This window comes from Pholcus phalangioides, unplaced genomic scaffold (assembly GCF_987345545.1).
Source record: "Pholcus phalangioides strain wild (caught in Gottingen) unplaced genomic scaffold, Ppha-v1.0 ptg000007l_1, whole genome shotgun sequence".
NCBI lineage: Eukaryota > Metazoa > Arthropoda > Arachnida > Araneae > Pholcidae > Pholcus > Pholcus phalangioides.
The window spans coordinates 21,974,718-21,999,441 of NW_028301600.1; the positions used below are offsets into that span (position 1 = coordinate 21,974,718).

General features: G+C 34.6%; 1 protein-coding gene across 2 annotated transcripts in view; it reads right to left on the reverse strand.

Moving 5' to 3' along the window:
- Positions 1 to 21,913: 21,913 nt before the first annotated feature.
- Positions 21,914 to 24,724, reverse strand: part of LOC149085063 (neuroligin-4, X-linked-like) — a 300,822-nt gene continuing 298,011 nt past the window's right edge. Inside the window, exon 8 of one of the 2 annotated variants that reach the window (XM_089232845.1) lies at positions 21,914 to 23,174. In XM_089232845.1, the coding sequence (XP_089088971.1) occupies positions 23,093 to 23,174 (82 nt within the window). In that variant the 3' untranslated portion in view covers positions 21,914 to 23,092. The remainder of the gene's footprint in view (positions 23,175 to 24,724) is intronic. The other variant, XM_089232846.1, reaches the window with a different exon arrangement.

A 24,724-nucleotide genomic window follows, 5' to 3' on the forward strand; every position in this document is an offset into this window, starting at 1 on the left:
CCTCAATTTTTTCTCGTCGTTACACAGGCTTTCCTCATCAAGTAAATGGTCGAAGACTCAAATGCATTTCGTCTGCTCCACATGTTTAGCTTTTACATCCGAAATAATTACTGCGGTTCCAACAAGCATCTTCCTTGAACTTTTCTTTGCGGGCTGAGAATTTGTTTGGAAGCTATATATTGCTCTCGCAAAAGTTCATTTATTAGCATCAGAGTACGCTGTTGGGCTATTGGAATTCGCTAATGGAATTCTTGGTGCGCATCGATCTCATTCTGCTCAACACAGTGTTGACTGAGATTCCGAGCGCCATGAACAGTCGCAGCAGCAGCAGAAGCAAACCTTAATGAATCGGGTCAGCGGGAAATGTAGGACGTGAAGAGTAACAGCGAATCGCTCAGACGTATTGCGATTAATCACGAAGACTAAATGCTATTGACATAGACATGAGAGAACGTTTTCTAGAGTTTATTTTGTGAACGACTCTGTGAGATACAGATAACTCGAAGGAAAATAAGAAGGGGTTTGAAAGAACGAGTGCTTTTTGAGGGCGCACTGTTTAGTGAATTATGCTGATAATCACTATAGAGCCGTAGCACAGTACGTCCATACGGTATTCATCTATTGTAGCCATTTCCCAACCTTTGCGAACCCAATGACCAGTAGCATGTCCGAAACAATTTGACGGACCACTCGTGCCCCGTATTATGGGAAATTCCTTTAATTTTGGTTGTTCCGATTTTTTATACAATAAATATGACAAATGAATTTGTAATACGTATTTATCAAGGTCATCAATATATATATACACAAAATATATAAATTATATTATGATAATTATGACAATAAATATTTATCTCACGTATTCTTCAAGTTCAACGTTTCTTTCGAAATTTTTCAGCAATTATAATAACAATTGGTGATTGCGTCTACTTCTAGCAACGTTTTTGATGAAAATTGGCGATGTCCCGTATTTTGCCTTATTTAAGATCCTAGTTCAGCGTATTTTTCTCAATGAAATATGGTCATCGGATGATGTGAATATTTTTTTCAAGTGATATACATTTTTGTTCAATGCGATTTGTGGCAGTCCTTCATCCCACCCCCCTCCCATCCCTGCAGCATTTCAGTAGCAATTAGCGAATTTCATTTCAGGCGATAAATTGAATTTTGTAACTAAATTTAGTGATACCCCGTATTTATCGCATCCCGTAGAATCGCAATTCCCGACATTTTCGTTTTATATTCGGACAATCTTATAACCAAAAAGATTCAAACACACATTCAAGTTTCTGATATAATAAAAGATTTCAGATATTTCGAAAAACTAGATGTTTATCTATGTTTTTTTTTCTTAGATATTTACCTTCAAGAAAAGTTTCAATATTTATTGAGATATCTTCAGCCGGGATTAACACTCGGAAATTTTTCATTAAATGATAGCGAAAGAAAATGTATTTTCCCAGAGATGATGAAACCTTTGTCAAAGAAATAATTGAAACGAGAAAGTATTTCCTTCTCAAAAGTATAGATTTACTTTGTAATACTACACATGCAACAGCAGAAAGAGTCTAAACATTTCTTTTGAAACTCATTTAATTTTTTTTTGTATATATATATATATATAGCGCCGCTTTGGTTTTATTTTTTACTCTCAAAAATTAAGGCACGATTTTTTTACCATTTTTCTTTGGATTTAGAATTCTTTCAGGTATTTTGGTCGAAGTAAAAAACTCGTTGGAAACAGGTACTAAAGTGTAACATTCATTTCGATTTCCGAGTGGGGATGACGCTAAAAGGAAATACGAGATTATAAAAAAGGAAGGGTATTTTTAGGAGCAGGAAGCAGACTTGGAAAAAAGTACGTTCAAACTGTTGCAAGAACAACAATTACAGCAACAACGAACAAAGTAACATTTCTAAAGCTGATGTCGCTTTCGATGAGGATATAAAATACCGTCGAAGTATTTGACCATCGCGGATTAAAACAAACTCTTTCAACTTTTAGAAGCCACTGAATTGCTTTTGAGTACGAAATAATGAGTTAATAACTTTTTTTTTAGATTATAATTTTATATTTATTTTGAAAAGTAGGATCTTTCTGATTCAAAATTATACGGGACTGAACCCATTTCGGCTATGAATAAATATAGTACATTCGGGTAAGTAATATTAAATACACCGGGTTTTCTCCACTTTCAGATATGGTCGTTAAATGACACAGTGATAAGGTTTTTGAAAATGTCCCCATGATGTAATAGAGTCAGTGTCGCTCAGTTCTCACCATCACCACGGCTTCTATAGGAGAACATTTGTTTTTCTACTAATATAAATTTACTTAGGGAGGTTTACAAAGGTGTGTTTATTAATTATTGGAAATGTGTCCATTAATTTCAAACTAAGCACAATGCACATTACAAGTTTTTGTTCCATTTTATTCTGCCGTGCTAATTTTTAGCTTGATTCTATCCGCTTAGGTGGAACACTATTTATTCACAGACGGTAAGTCGGATAATATGGAATACTATTAAGTAATATCTGAGATCGGCTAGAATTTCTCTTCAAAGTCGAAAGATTTCTCTTCATATGGAAAGTAAGATAAAAGAGGAAAGTCCAGAAATAATGTGTGTCCTGTTCTCTGTTGGGCCCATCTTGACGGTTTTGGGGCAGACTAGGAATATTGCATTTGTGACTCTTGTAAATAGACTAGATGAAATTTTAATTTTTCATTGTCATAGACTCATTAGATCTGGTTTTTGATGAATTCTAATTAGTTTTCTTCACTTTGAACCCCCTCCTATTCCTTATTACCCAACTGTTCCACATTACGAAGTTTCTCAACAGCTAGCTCATGCGAAAATGAATTCAGGAAACAAAGAAAATTCAACTGCCCTTGCGGGAAATCGAACCCATGTCTTCTCACTTGTCGGGTGTGAGCGTAATAGACTAGATCTTTCTTTAGAGATCGTGTGTTCTAAACGAGACCATACATGGACGATCGGACCTAACTCAGTCCAGAGCAATCTTGACATAGATGGCAACTTATCCAAGGATGATGTCACTCTCCGCTACCAATACGAAGGTTTGAAAACATGGATCCGCCATATGGTGAAATGTCAGTAATGTGAGCTCTGGCCTGAGTTAAGTCCGACCGTCCATGTACGGTCACGTTCAGCGCACTTGATCTCTAAGGAAAGAAGAGAACGAGAGAGCGAGAGAGAATAAGAATGAGAGAACAAGGGAATAAGAATGAGAGAACAAGGGAATAAGAATGAGAGAACAAGAGAATAAGAATGAGAGAACAAGAGAATAATAATGAATTTAATAACTAGACTAACTGAAGAATAACTTCTTCAGTTATAAATTATTTTCAAAATTTATATGATCAAATTCATTGAGAAAAACATCGTGCTCTCAGGTAGAAATACTATTTTGTCGCTTTTTATCCACCGCAAAATACAGATAACCCATCTATTTATTTGTGAAGTAAAAATGGATGAGAACACGAATCTAATTACACATCATGGCAAACGCGATACGTGAAAATGCTTGAGCGATTGTGATTATTCCATGACTGCGCGTTTAGTCAGATAAAAGATTTATGGAACATGATCAAAAAATCAAATAATAATTTATTCCATCGGAAATATATGTGGTTGCTGATGGAGAAGCCAATCTAATTTGATGCTGTATATTCAGGTAAATCGGAAAGCTCCATTCAAATTTTGCAAGTTATCCTCTTTGAAGCTGAATCAAATTATCGTCTCATCGCTCAGTCAATTTCGACGATTCTTTTTATAACATAAAATGTCAATGCTAAACACGAGATACTGATCATTTGAAACGATAACCTTTTTGAAAAGGATTTACCATTTGCCAAATACTTTCAGTGATTCAAGAAAAGAGTTTCAGATATTTCCCGCGACTGTAGTTTCCGACCCGTTTGAGCATTGATGATGATTTTCTACAGCCAGGATATAGTAATACAGTAGATTCGCGACTATCCGGTCTAGTTAACAACTCATACAAAATAATTTCCGCGATTCTAAAGCTGCTCATAAACTGGTTTTGGGGTGTGGCTACGTGAAATACACCATTAAAATCTCCCTCGCTGTTATAGCCACTACCAAAAACCTGTTTATGCGCAGGTTAGAGTGTAAATGGAGGGACATTGCGTCGCGGAAGTGGGATAAAAAAAGAAGCAAGGACTTTTCAAAAAACTGGAATCTGTGAGTTTTGATTGTTTCATCTTAGGCTTACCTTTTGTGTAAAGGCTTTTACCTTTACGTAATCATTCGTCAATCAACAGGGTAAAATGTTTAAATAATTTTTGCAAAAAAACTAAGGCTACGTTTTATGTTAATTTTTTGTTTATTTTAAAAGTGTATGTATTTATACTGTACAGTGCACGTGGTTTTATGTTTCCTGCATTCAAGTTAGACATAATAGAATTTACCCTAAAATAGAGTCCACGCCGCTTAATGTGATCACATCGAGACACGGGGTTCCTGATAACAATAACCAAATGATAACTATATCCGAGAAAATCCTGTTTTCAAGGGCGACGACCATACATCCCGTTTGGGTGAATGAGATGTATGGCATTTAGGAATTGTTAAAACGGGACAAACCTCAATTTTTCTCTCCCACATTGGTAGCAAAATGTTCAAAATCCCGACATCCCTTTTTCTTTTAAATTATGTTGCAAAACGGGACTTTTTCCCATTCAGCTAAAATCCTTCATTTTTATTATTCAGCCATTGTGAGGCGTAAGAATGGAACTTTGACCATTTATTCTGAAATAATTTTTAAAACGTACAGTTCAGTACATAACAAGCATTTATTAAGCGAACGCCTGTACTTGGAGGTCAGAAAATATGAATAAGAGCGGTAATTATTTGGTATAAAAAGGACATTTTTTTGATGGTGTATGGGCGGGTAGAAAGTGAGCATTTATGGAACTCCGGCCTATCCGACTTTTCTGTTATCCGGCTCACCCTTCCGCCACATTAGCCCGGATAGTCCCGTGTCTACTGTATGCGTTTATTTATGATGAATTGGATATCTTTTGACGGGAAGTGTGCGATCGAATATTCAATTGCTGTGCTCGGGCGATCGAAGGGACAGATTATTTGTGACCACTGTAAGGGAAAGGGAAGAGATTTGTGTGTGTGTGTGTGTGTGTGTGTGTAATGAAACAGCCTCAAAGGTTGATCCCATCTGCGAATCCTCATCGGCTCTGACAGTCCCGGTGTAATTCTAGGGTATCACCCTTGTGTTAGCGTGGCTATAGCCCTGCACTACTTCACATCAATCTGAGTGTTCCGATAGATATGTATTTAAGCGCAACATCTGCGCACCGATGCGTGATGTATGGATCGTAGATATATTGCTGTGGCTTTCCAAAATGGCAGATTATTGGGATTCACGAGAGAATGTTGTCAACTACCGGACAGCTTTGGAGCTCTAGGTCATTAAATGCAGACGAATCTGTTCGAATGCGATGTTACCGAAGACATAACTTTGTTCACGTTACCTAGAGAAGCGTGACACTTCTGACCAATATTTGCGATGGCATCATAGCTGAAGTATTTGAATCAGCTACGCTGGCTACTACCGTTGAACTGTATGTGGATAATATATATTATTAATATGGAAAGCTTAAAATTCCTCTTTCATACATTCAGCTTTTGATAGTACGTTAGCGTATCATCGTGTGTTTTGAAGGGGGATCGTTTTCAAATGGAAGGGGGGGGGAACAAGTATGACTGCTTAGTTCAGGGGCCTTCGACCTTTCAGACATTCTAAATTTTAACATTCACTATTAAACAGGGTTCTTCCCAAACATTATTTATTATTTTTATTATTAAATAAATTATTTCTTTCATTAAATTTGCATTTTTATATTTTTTTTTATTTTATTTATTTTGAAATAAATTTTCACCGATTGTGATTTTTTTTCACTATGTATTTTATCGATTCTAAAATTTATTCCGATAATTCTAAACCTAATTTTTAGTTAATTTTAAATTTTCATTAATTATGAAATCATTTGTTTCACCAATTCTCAATTTTTTCATCAATTAATACTTTTAACAATTCTGAAATCGATCTCAATAATTTTGAAATTAATATCAGTAACTCTGAAATTAATATCAGTAACTCTGAAATTATTTCTATCCGAAATTACAGAATTACTGTAATTACATAAGAAGAAATTAAATAAGAAATTAAATTTAATAACTTTTTCATTAATTTCATTGTTCAGCAAATTTTTTGTTTTTCATGCCCTTAAGAAAATTTTAATGGTTTTAGGGTATATTGGGCTGCTGATTTGGGATCTGGCATTGACTTTGTCAGATTGGCTTCAGTTTTTGAGATACAGGGAAAATTAAATTTCAATGGTACAGCCTATATACATAAGCAGCATTAGGGGCTCTTCTTTGCACCTCCCTTCAACTAAGTCTATATCCTTCTGAAGATAGGGTCTCCAAAACCGTAAGACGTACTCTAGGCCAGGACAAAATTGTATGTTTCTACTTTGAGTTTCTTATTCCTTATGCGCCACTTTTTCACTCAGTTGTCGAAATTTGAACTATTACTTTTTATTGCAGTTTTCTTACAAATGACATTGTTGAAAGTATGCATGATCTCAAAAATTAAAGCCAATTCGGCCAAACCAATGCCAGATTCGCTTAATTAGCTCCCCAAAATGATTCTCAATTCACTGAAATATCTTTGCCAATGATTAATTACTGTATTTATTTATAACGCATAGTTTCAATGTGATTTGAATGCTGGTTATGGTATTACCATTGAAATTTAATTTTCACCTCATCTCGAAAACTAGAGCCAATCTGACAAAACGAAGGCAAGTCTCGGAATCAGAGCTTCAAAATCACTCTAAAATCATTAACATATCTTTGCTAATGATTTACTGTACTTATTTATAACGCACAGTTTCAATGTGTTTTGTACGCTGCTTATGGTACTACTATTGAAATTTAATTTTCACTTTATCTCAAAAACTAGAGCCAATCTGACAATATCAATGCCACAATTCGGAATCAGCTCCCCAAAATCCTTATAAAATCACTGAAATATCTTTGAGAACAAAATCAGTGTTGAGCAGTTATTATAAATTATCATCAGTTATGAAATTTCTTTCATTAGGACGTTTTTCAGTATTCCGGTAAATTCTGTAATTGTGTATACCTATTGGAAGCCGAACTTTGTCTTTATAAATAAGTTTTGAAATCACAGGTTCCAAAAGTCTTAGTGGTAGGCAACCGATTTAGGGCCGTATTCACCGACATGTTTTAAACTGTAGTCATAATTTTTGGATAAGAGATCAACATAGATTGTTTAAAAACCTGAATTTAACCAATATCCGTCTCGATCTCTTATCAAAAAATTGTGACTACAGTTTAAACCATGTCGGTGAATACCACCCTTAATGTATCAAATGCGTAGCATTACTTTCTGAGCCTGGAGAGTATCTCACAGTTCTAAACACAGCAATACAGATTTCAGTGGTCAGCGCTCTTTTCAACGATTTTGTTTTGTAATTTAACCGTTTCCCTCTATGTAAAGTAGCTATTTTCTCAAAATGTTCGGCGGCCTTCGGGAAAAAGCTCCGAAAGTCACATTTAGCCGGGGGGGGGGGGCGCCATGGGCTGAAGACCCCTGGGTTAGTTTATATATACATATATACCTCATTCTGTATGATTCCCTCCAGCACTCGGCTAATGTGAGTAAACGGAATCATAGTCCTATTCCAAATACATACATTAATTGCTAAACAGCTTTCTCAATAGCCTTGTCAAAAATTATGGGTGTGAAAATTATCAGATTTGCTTTTTGTAACCATCTAATAATTTTGAGATCATCTATAGCATAGGTACTCAAACCTTTTGGCTTTTACAGGGCGCACATTTCATCCAGATTATTTTTACGGGCAGTGCTAGATCACTTTTTCGAATTGCTAAATGTAAATAAAAAAATTGATAAAATGATTTCAATAATGACATAAAGGGTAGACATAAAATAAACGTTACCGATATACGAGCCCCTAACAACCGCAAAAATCAACTAATACAAATTAAATTCGAGATATGGGTATCGAAAATGAAAAGAAAAACAACTCTAGCTTTCGTGGTTACGGTTACAGCAACAAAATTTCGAAAAACGCACATAGCAACACTTATTTTTATGCATTAAAAATGATAGGCACAGATAAAAACCATTAATGGCGTTGAAACGGTACGTATGGCACTATATATGCCAGAGCTGGACGCAGATAAAAAAAAGGGGATCTCACTAACGGCTTGGTGTGCTATCCGCTCTGTCGGAGACTTTCGCAAATCTGCAGAATGGTCCAACCGAGCGATTAGCACGAGAGGTGGCGCTGGTTGTGTGATACAATTTTGATTTTACTTTGATCTGTATGTGTGTATGAAAATTCTTCGAAGAACAAGAATATCACCAGCCTTAAATTCACAACTCATAAGAACTCTTTACAAGTTCACGAGCATAAGTTAGAACAAAAATTTAAAACTTTGGAAATGAACAGTTGTTTCTAAAGGTAATTTCATTTGCATATTCATGCTTTTGCGGAGAAAAGAGAAAAAAATTCCCTATAGGCAAACTTTTAGATGGTCTCGCATTTGTTTTAACATGGCGGAAAACTAATCTAGTGAAAATACACAGCTCATCAAAAAACACTTTTTTCATGTTCTCAAGGAAATTTTAATGGTTTTAGGATATATTAGGGCGAAACTGGTGTTGGTTGTACCTAATTGGCTCTATTTTTTCAGATAATACATACTCTCAAGAATGTGTTTTGAATGCTGCTTATGTATTACCATTGAAATTTAATTTTCACTTTATCTCAAAAACTAGAGCCAATCTGACAAAACCACTACCAAATTCAGAATCAGCTCCCCAAAATCATCTTAAAGTCACTGTAATATCTTTGAGAATAAATCAGTGTTGAGCAGCAAATATATAATTATACATTTTATATATAATTATATATTAAATAAATACTCTGACAAATTATATATTTCACCATTGTGTGTTTATTTCGAATTCTGTACACATATATTTGATTTTATATGCTATCCTATGTCAGTACGAAGTTTTTCATATCTTCAATACTTGAGTTTTTGAAAATTTTTAAAAAATAAAGCGTTATTTTCATTTTGCAAGCTCGATCAAACAGCATGAAATCAATGTAATTGAATAAAAATTGATTTAAAATAAAGAAAAACTGTTCAGCTTTCATAAAATGATTTGTTATGAAAACCAAATTCCGTAAAGCAATCAGAAAAATCTTCCGATAGAAAAAAAAAATGTTATTAATTGATAAAAATGCTCTAGAGAGAACAGATCGCTATTAGAAATGGTAAAAATTGAAAAAGAAACAGTTATTGTATATATACAATGGAGTCAATCAAATTTCTTGAGAGGACGAAATTTTTGTGTTTTCTTTTCGAATGTTTCATCTTAGAAAGTAATTATACAATATTAAACAAAACACACATGTTGTGGACGTGTTTATCGTTTCTTGTGAATGGTGTCCTGTTATAGAAATTCCTTTTAATTTCTTCGAAATCCCTTCATTTTTTCTTTCTATTTTATTTCTATCCATCGTGTTTTGAGTCTCAAGTGAATAAAATGCTAAAAAAAAAGAGAATTTCTCTGGAATCTAAAGCAATCAGTACCAAATCGTTTCCTACGGAACAAACACATTGATTTCGAAGATTTTACGGGAAATCGCTGTCTAAAAAAGAAGCAACTTGGTTGTATGAGGAAAAAAAAGACATCCAAAACAAATCAAAACTGATATTTTTTGGTAGCTTTCTTTTTTCCGGACGGGTAAAGATTAAATCTTTTTCTGTACTACACAGTTGTGATATTTTATACAAATAAAGAGAGAGTGAGGATTCGCTACAACGATACTCGATATAACGCTACAACGACATTTTTTCAAATCTTGTTTGGAATCGCGTATAGTCTAATGTTAAAATCCTTTCGATGAAACGATATCCTTTGCTACGATAAACACCTCTATAACGATATTTTTTTCAGAGATTTTGAAACCGCTACAACGATATTTTTTTAATATTTCGCTTAAAATATCTTTCAATATGCAGTAGAACTTTAATTCGAATTTTGGAAAATTAGAACTTTTACTAACTCCTTTTGAGTTTTCTATATAATATAATGTTAAAATTTCTTGTTTAATTGAAATATTTTTGATAATTCGAAGAGTTGGAGGATAAAAAATCTTGACTTTTGCATGACTAAATTCCATTTGGAGAAATTGTACAAGAAGCCAGACGTTGCTTTTCTTTATCCAGTTGTTGAACAACAAATTTTTAAATACTAATACAAGTTTACTCTTTAGTTTGATTTGGTCACCGGACATTTGCTGCACATTTTTGGATTTACGAGATGAGTGTTTTGTTTTATTCCTCTCAAATTTTTTAATTTTCGTTGTTTATTTTCGATCGACTTAAATTTCTTTTTCGAGCTCTCACTTCTTGGACGTTGGGTTAGTGAACAGTGTATAATTTTACAGGTACTCTCAGCATTTTTTTTTCATTTGGGCCCCTATTATTTTAGTGTTAGTGAATAGAGATATAGTTACCCAATACTAATAAGTATGAATTGTTATAAATTGTACTTTGTAGCTTAATACTTTTTGGGATGTGTTCCATTATTTACATACATATATATTTTCTTCTTCGTGTTGATCATTTTATTTTATTTTATTTTTTCGTACAATCTTTTACGTATATTTAGCATTGTAATGTATTTTACGTTATTTTAATTTCCTGTTAACGTTTCCCATTTTCCTAGTTCCTATTTTTTAAGTATTATTATTTAGTTTTTAGCAATAGTGTTACTATGCGTCGACCTCGACTAGTGTTGTGTAGAGCTTGCGACGAGAGGTTTCCCTGATCTAGGGGGATAGTAGCTAATGGTTTCAAGTGTAAGGGGTGTTTGGATAGGGTAAGGTTGGAACTCGAGGTCGAAGCGTTACGGGAGAGAGTTAGGGCTTTAGACGGTGCGGTTATAACGGAGCCACCTGTCGTCGAGCCTCCTTTTGATGAAGAAGTAATCTCCACGAACAACGATAGTTTAGAGGGTGAATGGGTGATCGTGGATGAGGTAGAGGGGGATAGTGATAGGGGTTTAATCATCGGCGATTCTATGGTTAGGGAACTGGGGAACCGAGTGTGTAGGGATTTTCGAGGTTTCGAGCGCTGTTGTCTTCTTAGGGGGGGGGGATATTAACAACGTTCGAGACGTTTTTCATCTCCGAAAGATACCTTTGCGGGTAATCCTGTGGGTGGGAACGAATCAAGTAGGAGCGAGTATTAGTGAGTCTGTCAGAATACCGGGACTTACTATTATCCGCTCGGAAGGGGGTACAGATATGGCAGTGATTCCAGTTCTGTCAAGGGTTAGTAAGGGGTATAGGAGTAGTATCCACTAATTCAATTTAGGCCTAAACGACATTTGCTCCTCACTGGAGATCACGTTCTTGGATCTTCCCGCATTTACCGATAGATGGCTTCGTTGGGATGGGATTCATCTGAATAGGAGTGGGGTCTGGGAGGTTTATGATAAGCTCAGGACAGGTTTTTTACTGCTAGACCACGTAGACGGGAATGCGGGTTAGTTATTGTTAATAATAACAGCATGGACAGTGATTTACCCACCTCTGACTTGGATGGCTTCTCGATTGACACAAAATCACAGGACAAATTAAAATGTGTGCTAATAAATACCAGGAGCTTGGGCAATAAGAAATATTTTTTTAAAACTATGATAGCTGTCGAGGGCCTGCATCTTATAGCCATTACAGAAACTTGGATAAACGATGGTGGTAAATCTTTATTACACATCTCAGGTTACGATACTTTTTTGCGAACAATAGGATGAATTTCTCCTGAACCAAAGCACAGTCTTTCAGCTCTTGCAGCTCACCAGTAAATTCAGATATTTCAACGAAATTGGTGTCCACCTTTTTTTAAAGGATTTTTTTCTGCTTCTCTCAAATATGTGCATAGTTTGAGTGTATATTTTTAAAAACTTCACAAAACGACTGAGTGTATATTTTTTAGAAAATTCACAAATTCGGGTTTTTTCAGACAATGTAGACTTATCGGGTTTTTTCACATAATCGATTATCCGCCATAACTCGAAAACGGTTCGGATAGGACAGGGTTTGGTTGGGTGTTTCATGTTCCCCTTGTGTGTGTGTGGGGGGGAATTGTCTATCCCCTCCTCACGTTTGGCAGAGCAGGTCACGTTCACCCTATACAGTGGAACCTCCCTTAACGGACACTCTTCGGATTCCCGGTTCCGAGGAATAGGGCTTTAATGTATTTCACACCCCGGTAGCGGACACTCTCGATAGCGGACAGTAAAATCAGGAAAACTAATTTTTTTTTCCAAACTCTAATTTGTGAATTTTTGTTCATAAATCAAGAATTTATCATATTTAACGGTGATAATATGTATAATCCCAAGCTCGTATTGGTAAATATGATAATCCATTAATTAATTACTTGATTAACTGAACATAAATCTGGTCCAGGAAGATGCTGATTCCGAATGGTAATGTTGGTTTTGTTTGCACATGTTTATAAGTGTTTTATTGACACTTACTTTAATTCACTTCAATTTTTATTCCAAAATATGCGTAGAGCACTTATCATGTGCGGATAAAAATAATTAGTTTGGTCGAATGAAGAGAAGAACGGTTTTAAATTTTTCTATATTTATCAGACTTTAAAACTTTATATTGGGAATTATGCATAACCGCCGATAAGTGATAAATGTAGTGGAATTTAACGAAACTTTCTTTATCAAGACGATTGATAATTATGCATACCACCGGTGTATCATTTTTACACCCAGTAATAGGAACCTATTGCGACAGAAGCAAAACGCCGTATAAATGTGAAAGTCGTATTAACGAGGTTCTACTGTATATCATATTTCCCCAATAGCGGACACTCCAAGTTAGCGGACAAAATTTTTTGTCCCATGGGTGTACGTTATTGAGAGGTTCTACTGTATATCATCTTTTTACTTATGCAAATGAAACTAATACATAAATAGATAATGTCAATAATCACTTCTTATCGGCATCTACATTCTGATGCTAAAAATATCTAGCGAATACAAAGCCGATCACTTTGAATTTTAGTAGGTATGTATTTTCGAAAATATTCACAGTAAAAGTTAGGTAAAAAGTTTATTAAATGTTTATCAAAAGGTAATATTTTATCCTATTCTTGAAATTGTTCGAAATTAATCGACATTCTACACGTCTAGATCCCCGGAATGAATTCATTTGCTAGAGATTATGCTTCATCTTTATATACATGTGCTTACATTGAATGACTAAAGCTCCTCGTTGTTGCATGAAGGTTGTTTCAAAGCATCCCAATTGCACCAAAACATCGTTCCAAATACCAAAATTAATTTCAACAATTTAAGAACCTCATTAAAAATGCACGTTTAGCATTTGCAAAGTCCTGTCGAGTGATATTCGTGGGTTTTGAATACTGTCGGGTTCCGTTCAACATATACACACACAGCTTCATTTGCTTCTACTGCGATCGGAATCAAGTCGGGCTTTCGCAGATGCCGAATTAAAATCTAAAATGCATTATGCCTTTAATAACAGTCCAAGCGTTGCTCTTGGAAGATGTATTCCTTTCACAGTTCAAGTTACAAGTATATCATCGAGGTTTATACTGTATTTTGTAAAATGATCGGAACTATCATTTATTAAACTAGAGACGAGATTTATTATGCACAATATTGAAAATATTATATTTTCACAGGTTGAAGGGGTAGGTGCACGCGAATTTTCCAAAACAACACATTTTCGAATACTATAAAATTTTCTGCGTCTTACCCTGACAAATGTGCCTGCGGTATGGTGTACTCCTGTTCACTATGCAACAGAGTGCAAATTTACAAAGCATCTACACATGTGTAAATATTCCGAAAACAATGGTTCACTCAAATAATCAAAAACAAAAACACAGCAGCAAGGATTACAAGCCTTGCCAGATATATACACGCCAACGAAAAACAAGAAATCTGTCCACCAAATTTATAAAATAATGTTTTAAATATTAGAAAAATAAGTGGGAGAAAAAAAAACAGAAATGGATAAAAACAACAACAAAAATCATATCCACATGACTGCCACTACTAATACATAACCATTACATGTATAAGATATAGCATGTACTAACGGGACCCGAACAAGAATTTTTATGACATTCCCGTTACAATGATGTAAATGTGATAACCACAAGTGTCCTTCATGCCGCTATTCTAGCTAGGGTGCTAGACGGGACGACACGAATGGTTTCATAATAACCATTACATGTAGTTTATATTATATATATATTCATTTTTTTTAAATATAAATATAACCAGCCAGATCGAGTCAACCAAAACACCAAGACCTTAGCTAAGGCTCTCTCCAGACAATCCCCCATTTAAACCAAGCCCACATTGCTCACCAAAATAGGTTCAGGGCGAGACGACTCGACCTGGCAGTTATATATATGCATATAAATGTGTGTATTTCTCTTTCCTCTATTCAAGTTGTTCATGAATTTCATGTCCACAACCCACGTGCGTACTCATATTGTCGTATTCATGTTGCTCACCGAATAAGGTGCTAAGCGAAATGTCACGGGTGCTCCCTAATTATATATATTCCCCCACACAATACTTATATTTTGTATATTTTCATTAAATCCACCAGAGCGAGTGAACTCAACCCAATGAAACTGATGCTGGCTTCTAGTCACAAGTTATCAAACCCATTTGCTCACCAATAAGGTGTTAAGCGAGATGGCTCGCTCCGATGGATTTCACAATAAGATTCTCATTTCTTTTTCTTTTTGTATCCTGTGTATATAATATGGCAAGTGTAAGATAACAGATGAGATGGCATGGGGGGGGCGCTCAATTACTTTTAACACATACCTCCATCCTAATATGTGTACATTTATCTTAACTAAACCCTGAAACTTCTCCAACTCCTAATCCCATCTCGTCACCACAAAATTTGTTAATCGCGACAGTACCCAATTGTCCGGGGAAAATATGTTGTAAAAAAGTTTGTATGTTTTTTTTTGTTTTTTTTTCTTTTTTTTGACACAAAATAAAGTGTTCCAGACTCTGCCACGAAGCTGGGCTGGAAGAGATCTCGGCAACGGAATAAGTCCAGTGGCAAAGTTCTGGCGTTCATTCATTCATGCGTCTTACCGTGTTCGAGTTTTTATTCTACCTGCAACTAGAAGCATATATATATATTTTTAACATATTTTAATATAAACTATTGGCAGGTTAAATATATATACGCAAATGTTTCCCATTGAAATGCTCCTTTTTCAAAATTGAGTTTTTTGTCAGGTAAGGAACACTTTTTAAACACCATTTCAAATGTCTTGAAACTTTGTGTGCCTCTCAACACTGAGGTGTTACATACTTTAACGAGAGGATTTCTTATAAATGATTCGAAGAAAAAAAGTGTTTATGGCACTAAGTAGGAGTGAATTTCAGTGATTTTTGGAAAACCTGCATATTGTTGATGTTATTAAAATTCCAGAAAAACATATAACCAACAATTAAAATCCTAAATGCTCTCATTAAACTGTATAAAATATCCATAGTATTAAGAAGTCACCAACGAATAAGACAAAAACACGAAAAATACGAAAAACTTCTAATGCATTTCGACACACAATGGGTTCCCTATTCAGAGGGAAAAAAATATTAAACCACTAATCACACGCTGACCGAGGATCCCATTTAGGTTTAATACCAAATCTTTCGGTTGCTCAGCGGAAAAGTATGCCTGTTCAATTCAAACGTCGTGGTCAGAATGAAGCTGCGAGCCTGCGTGTGATACTAAGCCAGCGTCCTAGAGTTAAGATTTGGTATTCAACTCAAGTGGGATCCTCGGTCAGCGTGATTAGTGGTTAAATATTTTTCCTCCGAAGACGGCACCCACTGTGTGTCGAAATGCATTAGGAGTTTTTGTTATTTTTCATGTATTTGCCTTATTCGTTGGTGACTTCTTAATATTCTTGGGCAAAGTCGATCTACTCCTCCATATCTATAGAATTTGTGAAAAATAGGATGAGTGCCTAGAATGAATAGAAAATTTTTAAATCTTCCTTAACACTGTCATTTTGACTGCTGCTTCTTTTTAGAATAATTTATTCAATCACTAAATTTTTCTAATAAAAATAAGAAGTGGTTAGTTTACGCTTTGTTTAAGCGGTTAGTTTTTTCCACGTGGTAAGTTTATTGATTTCGAAGAAATTTACCTTTGTTAAGCATACAGGGTGTACATAAGATGACTCTCCAACTTTATGTATGAAAATATAAAGGACAGTTGTCGATAAGATTCACCATGAAAAAAAAGAAACCACTTTGTACTAACATCACATCGTGCATTGTTGCATTTTGATCATGTGTAGGCTACCTTTTTGCATGTGTGTGCCACGGTCATTTCTATTCAGACTATTTAGTTGTTCATGCATGCAATGGATAATATAATATTATATTATATCATATAATATTATGTCACTATAAATTTATACTAGTTAGGGAAACTAGGGCACTATTAAAAATTTTCATCATACAAATTAATTTATAAAGAGTACACAGATGAAAAAAATACCTTTCTGTCTTTCTTTTTCAGTAATTAAAACATCGAAAGAAAATATCTTTATACGCTATCTTCATCAATTTCTGTTAATTAAAATTTTTTTTTTGAAAAGGTCAATAACTAAAAATTCTCTGAAAGAAATTCAGACCCTGTGTGCACCCCCCCCCCCAAAGGTTAATCCTGCATACGTCCCTGTGCATTATGAACCACGAAGAAAAAGTGAAAAATTAGAGGGAAAATAAGAAATTTGTAAAACAAAAATAGAATTACTGCACTAATTTTTACTTAGGAATTTCATCAGTGAAAGTTAGGTACCGTATACTTGTTGCTTTTGTACATTAAAATGCGCTTTAATTCCGCTTTTAAACAAAGTCACGAGTAACGCGAATCTAAATTTTCTTCATTCTTCACGCATCTTAAGGAATGTGTCGCCAAGTTATGGATACCGTGGTCTTGTTATTTAGCAAAGTTAAAAGCGTTTATAATCTGTACCTATTAGTCTATGTCTATGCCCTATAGATACCCTTCACTTTGCACCTGCTGAAAATGTAAAGAAAGCCTACTTAATTAAATGAGATATGGGCTTATAAAGGGAGGGGTTTTTTGTCATTTCTACTATGCCGCGGAAAGAGTCAAGGGTGCAAAGTGAGGTTGTTGCAGACCCTTTGAGTTTTACACCGTTAAATACAAATACAACGATCATATAAACACACAGTATGGACAAAAACTTTCTTGGTTTGATTGAAGGACCATGTGCAAGAGACTAATGAATGGGTTGATGAGAAAATCAGAATAATCTGTGTTCATCTGTTATTTTTTTTTTCTAAATTGGGCTCAAGATATCACGTGACCTTAATTCGAAAAAAAAATACAACGTCAGCACTTCAATTTTATTGCAGAATGCGTTGGAACTTTTGCTCAAATTCTTGATGGATCTGCACAAGACCATCCGCTTTTGTTTCCCTCTTTGTATTTCTATACTTTTTTTGGTAATTTTCTAAGTGGATTATTTGGATTATTACCCTTTAGATTACATAAAAAAAAAAAAACTCCTATGCGTGGTTTTTCATAATGTTTGCTCCGATTCTACATAAAACTGGAATAACGTTAGTAACATCGAAATCAAGATATTTACATTGCAATTTCACGATATTCATCACTTTCAGTGTACACATATTTCGAAGTAATTTCTATTTTACGGGAACAGCTATGAGAATAAGAAAGTTAAAGATCCAGTTTCTTTGAGATCTAAACACATTTTAAACCTGAAGTAAATACAGTTTGTTGTCCAGGGTTAATTATTCATCCACGTAAGAATCGAACGCAGATACAGTTATAAACGAGTTAGTAATAGGTACAGTATAGGTACATTAAAACTATAGTTTTCGACATTTCTTGCTTTCCATATGCCACTCACAATAGGTAAATAATTCTACGTGCGATGTTTCGACGGATATTTATTTCCCTAGGAAACATGGACTTGTTTTTCTTTTAAATTATCCGACGATACTGGGCTCATTCGCAAAAAGTTGACAAACATAGTGATTTAAACGCTCATATCTCAAAAATTATTAAGAATTTTTCATGTCTGCAGGTAGATCTCTTTACGACAAACCTAATGATATCACTCTGAATTTGATTGCTTTCAAGGCCCACTTTTGTAACGAAATTGTTTTACGCTATATCTCGAGAAATTCGCAACGCAAACAGAAGTCAATTGTGTCGTCTGATAGTCATCCTTGAGACAAATTCAATGATGTTACACTTCTTTTTGCACCTCTGTCAGTCTTTGTATGGGGCCCGCGGCCCATATTCGCAATGAAAATGTTTACGTCATATCTTGGGAGGTTCGCAATGCAAATAGACGACATTGGCATTGTCTGTTGACTATTTCAAAGACAAATCCGATGATACCTATTTCATTATTAGTACTTACAACGTGATTCAAGGCACAAAGAACGTATTCACGTTAAATTTTGTGGCCGTGTCTATGATACAGACAGGCATGACCACTGACAGTCAGAAAGACAATCTTGGGATGGTTTGCGCTCTTTCCTAAAGGAATAGACGGTCTCGGAGAGCAGTATATGATACAGCCTACCCCCAATTTTTTTCCCTTTTAAGCATTATATACTTTCCAAATACTGTATACAAGTTATTGGTAAGGGGGATTGTATAAGAAAAGTAAAAGTTGTATTTTGATGAATATAAAATAAATGACACACACACACACACACACAAGATGTAAACGATACTTGAATAATTTTCTAATTGGAACAATGTTTCTGTGATTAACACTAGAAAGACAGGGAGAAGCCTGTGTGATTCCCCATAGCTTTTTGGGCAATTTTTGAACATTTAAAAATTTATAGAGCATGGAATGATATTTTTATTACAGAATAGAGTTATAACATAAGGAATTAGTGGGTGAAATCATTGATATTTATAAATATATATTTTTATTATTATTTATTTTTTAAAGCATTCTATCAAACGATCTCTCTTGATGTGCGTCAGTGTGGAGGAAACTCGAGACTGAGGGGATTTGCATTTTCTATATTCCCGATAGGATTTCAGTGTTACGTCGCCTGTAAGTTTTGAATAGGATCAACGACTGTGTCATCTAGATTTATTTTTTTCGCAGCTGGAAGAACCTGGCGATGTTCTTTCCTATGGGTTTCAGCAAATTTGTCGATTTAGATTTGAAAAAATTCACATAATTCCAGTGATGCGGAATGTATATCTGTAAGCAATGCGTCTCCCGTAAAATAATTTGGAATCCTTGACATCCTATTGTCAAGTAAAGTCCCACGATATTCCATACGCTTCGATCTGCAAGAGTTTTTTCACAATCGACAGACCGAATATTATTGAAATCTCGGATATTCATGGAAATCAGTTGGCTTTTGGTGTAGTACAAAGTTTTCATTGGTGGCTTCTATATGATTTGTGTTTATTGCTTCTAGTAGCATTTCATTTTGCATCGGCTGAGACATTGTTGGAGGTATAATTTAAATCTGATTCACACTTCCATCATCAATACCTTACAAATGTTCTGCCTGGTGTGATTTTCAATCTCCTCTGAATTTTCATCATCAGCACTATCTGGTTTGCCTCACGCAGTCTTTGCCAACTTCTGAGAAATTTCCTCGTCGTTGAATCTGCGGTTTTTTGTCATTTCCACAGCAATCACAAGCACGTGAATATTTATATTTTGCAGAACAAAAAAGTTATCGGACAAAATGACAAAAATACTCGACAACAAAAGCCGAGTCACCCGCGCTGACCGACATCTGCAGATGAGAATGAAGGTAAAAAATGTCTCATGGAAATGGAGATTACACCGTATTAGATCATTGCCACCGTGAGTCACGGTGGCAATGATTAGATGCACAAAGGGACTATTAGAAGAATTTTGGCCTTCAAAATCAATTCAGACAACGTTGGTAGTACTATACGGTGAATGTGTTCTAAAATATATGGGAGGGTCAGTGTGACACCCTTTCGTCTTTCTAGGTATATCCATTCGTATCTTCGTTGATAAGAAAGATAATGGAAAAATCTTTGATGTACAATGAAAACATGATAATTCAAGAAAAGTCGAGAAATTTTTAAGCTCTCGATTTATTCTTTCTTGAGATATAAGAGCAGAAAGAGCGCGCAGGCCCACAGAGACCCCGTAATGGTTATAAGTTGAAAACGTGTATAAGGACTTTACTTTGCAACCTCTATACACTTTCAAAGTACTTCGGTCATAAATATGGAGGTATAAAATGTTCCTTATTCAAATAATTATTTTTAGCAAGTACTAAATATATTTAAATTTCAAAGATTCGTGGAAAGGAAAATGGTCTGTGCAGGCCATTTCAGCCTACAATGTTCCACAGCCTCTATGTTATAAGTTTTCCTATAGACAGAAATTTGTTTGCGAACTTGATAACTTTATTCAGTGAGATATTTGTTAACCGCATCGGAAAATTCAGTAGCACCGAGTCGTGAATAATTTATTTGAAAATAGCCGAGGGGTGAAACAGAAAACGACCTACTCACTAAAAAATAACTGAGTTGAGAGCAATTTTAAGAAACACACACACAAAAAATTTAGCGAAAAGAGGAAAAAAATCAGGCATTTTCTTCTCCGAACCATGAAATGAGAATTTACTTTTTTCTTTACTAAACTGAAAAAGAACAGGATAAAATGGCCGAAACAAATATTTCAGTTATATTCTTAAGCGTATCTGAAACTCTGTGGACTTATTGGTGTTTTCTTTTGTACCAAATGAAAAGAAGTAGCAAGAGATTTTCGATAGAAAATTGTCCATTTTGCATTGTAGGTGCAGTAAATAATCATTGTTGGACATGTACTATATTTTTCATCATTAACCCCTCTACGCGGATCCCAGTACCTGGTACGTCAAAGGCGGTGAAATTTTTTATTGTGGCTGATTATTTTTTAAAATAATCACAGTAAAATTTTTATTGCATAGACATTTTACTGTAACGTAATTTTTTTTACAATTTTAGAATTAAAATTGAAAACGATATAAATTATACAGAACTGAGATGGTAAAGCTTTCTTTTAAAAATGTGTTTTTTATAGTTTTCGGATGCTAATTACTGAAAAGTAATTAAACATTTCCATCACGTTTTTTAGGTAAAATACATAAACCGCATACTACTCACATTCAAACTGAGCGTTATAAATAAATATAGTAAATCATTACCAAAGATATTTCATTGATTTTAGGGTCTATCATTATAATGACAGAGCTAGGATATAAAGGAGAAGTATGTAATTATGAGGTGATAAAATGAAATAAAAATTCCAAAAATATTTGGATTTTACTTATTTTTCCAAAATATGAAATCATTTTGCGAAAAAAACACAAATTCGAATTATTTAAAATTTATATGCCATAAATAAGGCTTTAGCATTTAAATTTCTGAACCGGCTTGAAGGGCTAATCATTTTTATAATAACAGAAATTAATTCGTAGCTAAGCATCAATATTTTGGTATCGGTGTTGCAATTAATATAAGATAATCGTTGAAAATAATCAATCGGATAAATTCAGATCAAAATTCAATTAAATATATTTTGATGGGAAATTTTAAGTCCCATATAAAATTTTTTAAATACAATCACTATTGAAACCTTCTAAAAATGAATAATAATTAAGAAATCAGAACAGAATATGAATTTATTTCTGGTTTTCAGTGACATTTACAACTAAACAACATTCCAGATGCGTTTTTATACAACAAGCACAAGAAAAAAAAAATTATGAAGCAATTCAACAGTCACATCAACACACATTCATTCATAGCTTTATATAGATTTCAACAAATTACCACATTACAATTTTTGCGTCCATCATCGAATGTTCTTGGAAGTAAAAATGCGTGTTCATCACTTTGTACATCAATAAATTCACACAGCGCACAGAGATTTTGAATAATATTTCATGTTGTATTTCCGAAATTCGTTTAAATATCATTTATATATACAAATATCAACGCGTTATCACTCAGAATTCCGGAATTTTCACAACATATAGCTCGATAGAAAAACAATAGTCGGCCATTTTTCAAAACCGGCTAGAGAGAGATTATATAGCGGCATACTATTAGAGCATATCAACGATTTGTTTTGTCTCTGCTCAGTATGTCCAGCAGAACCTAGGCAACATATATTCATATATCCGAAAGCCGAGAAAGTTTAGCAAAAATTTTACACTCAATATATGAACATCTACCAACAAAGAAAAATAGATAACCCACAAGAAAAAAATAAATAAGTGCTGAATTAAACAGTTTAGTGTAATTCTAGAAGCCGAAAGTCCTCCCTTAGTAAAAAATAAATAAAAATAAAACAGAAATATATATATAAAACAAAAAAACCAAAGGAACTTTTTCAAGTTGATGCATTTATGGTCTTTGGCAATTACGTTAGTCACCATAACGTTGATCTCGATGATATCCAAGGAATTAAATTCTAGTCACGTTATATGGCGAGATATTTTTCTCTAGTCGTCGCTTTTCTTGTAATAACACACGCCACACGCACACACACACACACAAGAGTCATTTCTTATCGCTTACAATTCCTCAATGTCATAAGCCTGTTTCGGTGAGAAGACAATGTGTTATACTTGTTTATCGTAATCATTGAACGTGACAACATCACAGTTGCTTGTCGAATGTCCCACAAATTTTGTCCCTTTTTCCTATGTTATTTTGTTCTTCGTTCGGTAGATTTCCCATGTCGAGTTTCTTGGTTTTGTCATATCCATTTGGTTATTTGATATCTGAATATTTGTAAACTGCACGGAGAGGAATATCTTCTACTCCGCTGGAAGCGAATTATCAAAGCCACACGGCATCTCTGTCTCCTTCGCAGCAGGTATCAGGAGCCCAACGAACTTTGGTGGTGTGACAGGAGCTACCGCTAAGACAAAATAAAAACCCAATCAGTTCATGTGAAACTGAAAATAAATTGAGCAGATTCTAATACAAACTATACGTTTTAACAATTTTCTTCAGTTGAAACAATTGAAAAAAAAATTATTCATTCATTTTCTTTAAGGTAAATATGTCGCGTATTTCAAGGCAAGAGCTCGCATACAATTACGCCGATGTAAATACATGAAATGTCAGAAAGACTCAATTTTGTATGTTTAGAATCCGAAGGGTGAAGACTCAAAATTACTGTAATTTCCCGTAATAAAGCAGTGGTTTCTATAGTTTTAAAGTTAATTTTTATATCTTGTGGCGCTAATTTAAAGCCGCGGCCTATTCAGTAACTTTTTTTCCTAATATTCTAACTTCGAGCGGTTTAAAACAATTATAAGGGCATTTTCTTTAAATACAGTTATTTTAAATGTTACTTTTTTTACTCCGGGATAATGTTAATTTTTAAACATTTATATTATGAAATTGTCAAGGAAAAAATGAAGGTAAAGTTAAATGCACTTATTTTTTTACGGGGTGGTTCAGAAAAGACTCCCTAACTATGAAATTACATAACTTGAAAATGGTGATAGATGGAAAGTTGGAACAAGTGATACGTTTTTGATGGGCAGGCCTGTAATGTTTTATCCACCGCTCTGCAAAATTAATTACAATTTTAACAAAGAGATAATGCCGCAGTCATTTAATTCAACAAATTTTTTCTGTGGAGCTATTTGAAGGTCATTTTTTCCAACAAGAGGCCTCAAACGCTATATGACCTTCAAGAGTTCAGTTCTTTTGTGAGACATAGGCATTCATTGCAGTAGAGACATCGCAGAACAGTTTCTTTATAAACTCTGCTCTTCACTTTTATCATGTAATTGCTAAGCAAGGTGACCATTTTGAGTCGATCGCAATGTGATTTCACTGATTTCGGTAAAAGACAATATCACCCTCATCTGTTTGAAGGGCTGTGGCAGCATCTATTAGACGAAAATGTAACTAATTTCACAAACCAGCGTGATTTCAGGCCTGCCCATCAAACGAGCTACTTATTTCCTCTTTCTATGTATCACTCTTTCAAAGTGATTTCATTTTACTATTAAGTCATTTCTGAAACACCCTGTAAGTTAATTGTAAGTTCATTAAAATGAATAGCTTTACCCGAAACTATAAATGACCAAAAATATTAACAACGTGATAAGCACAAATAACCATTTAGAATACACCGACATATGTTTCGGCGCTCATGGGTGCCGTTATCAAGGTTCAAAACAAAGAGGCTCTATCCCAACGAAAAACGTAGTCAGAATGATGGAGACCGTGGTGGTCAGAGTTGTTTCCTTCACTTCAGTATTTTTTTTTCAGTTTTGACATCATAGTTGTTGCCATCTGTTGTTGATGGAAATTTTAGTTCTTAGTTAGAATTTTCGACTTAACCCTCCGAAAGGTACCATCTCATCAACTAAGCGCACGCACGCACGCACGCGCGCGCGGTTCCCAAAACCTCTTACAGCATACCACAGTCTAGGACGAACTAGGCCTCGA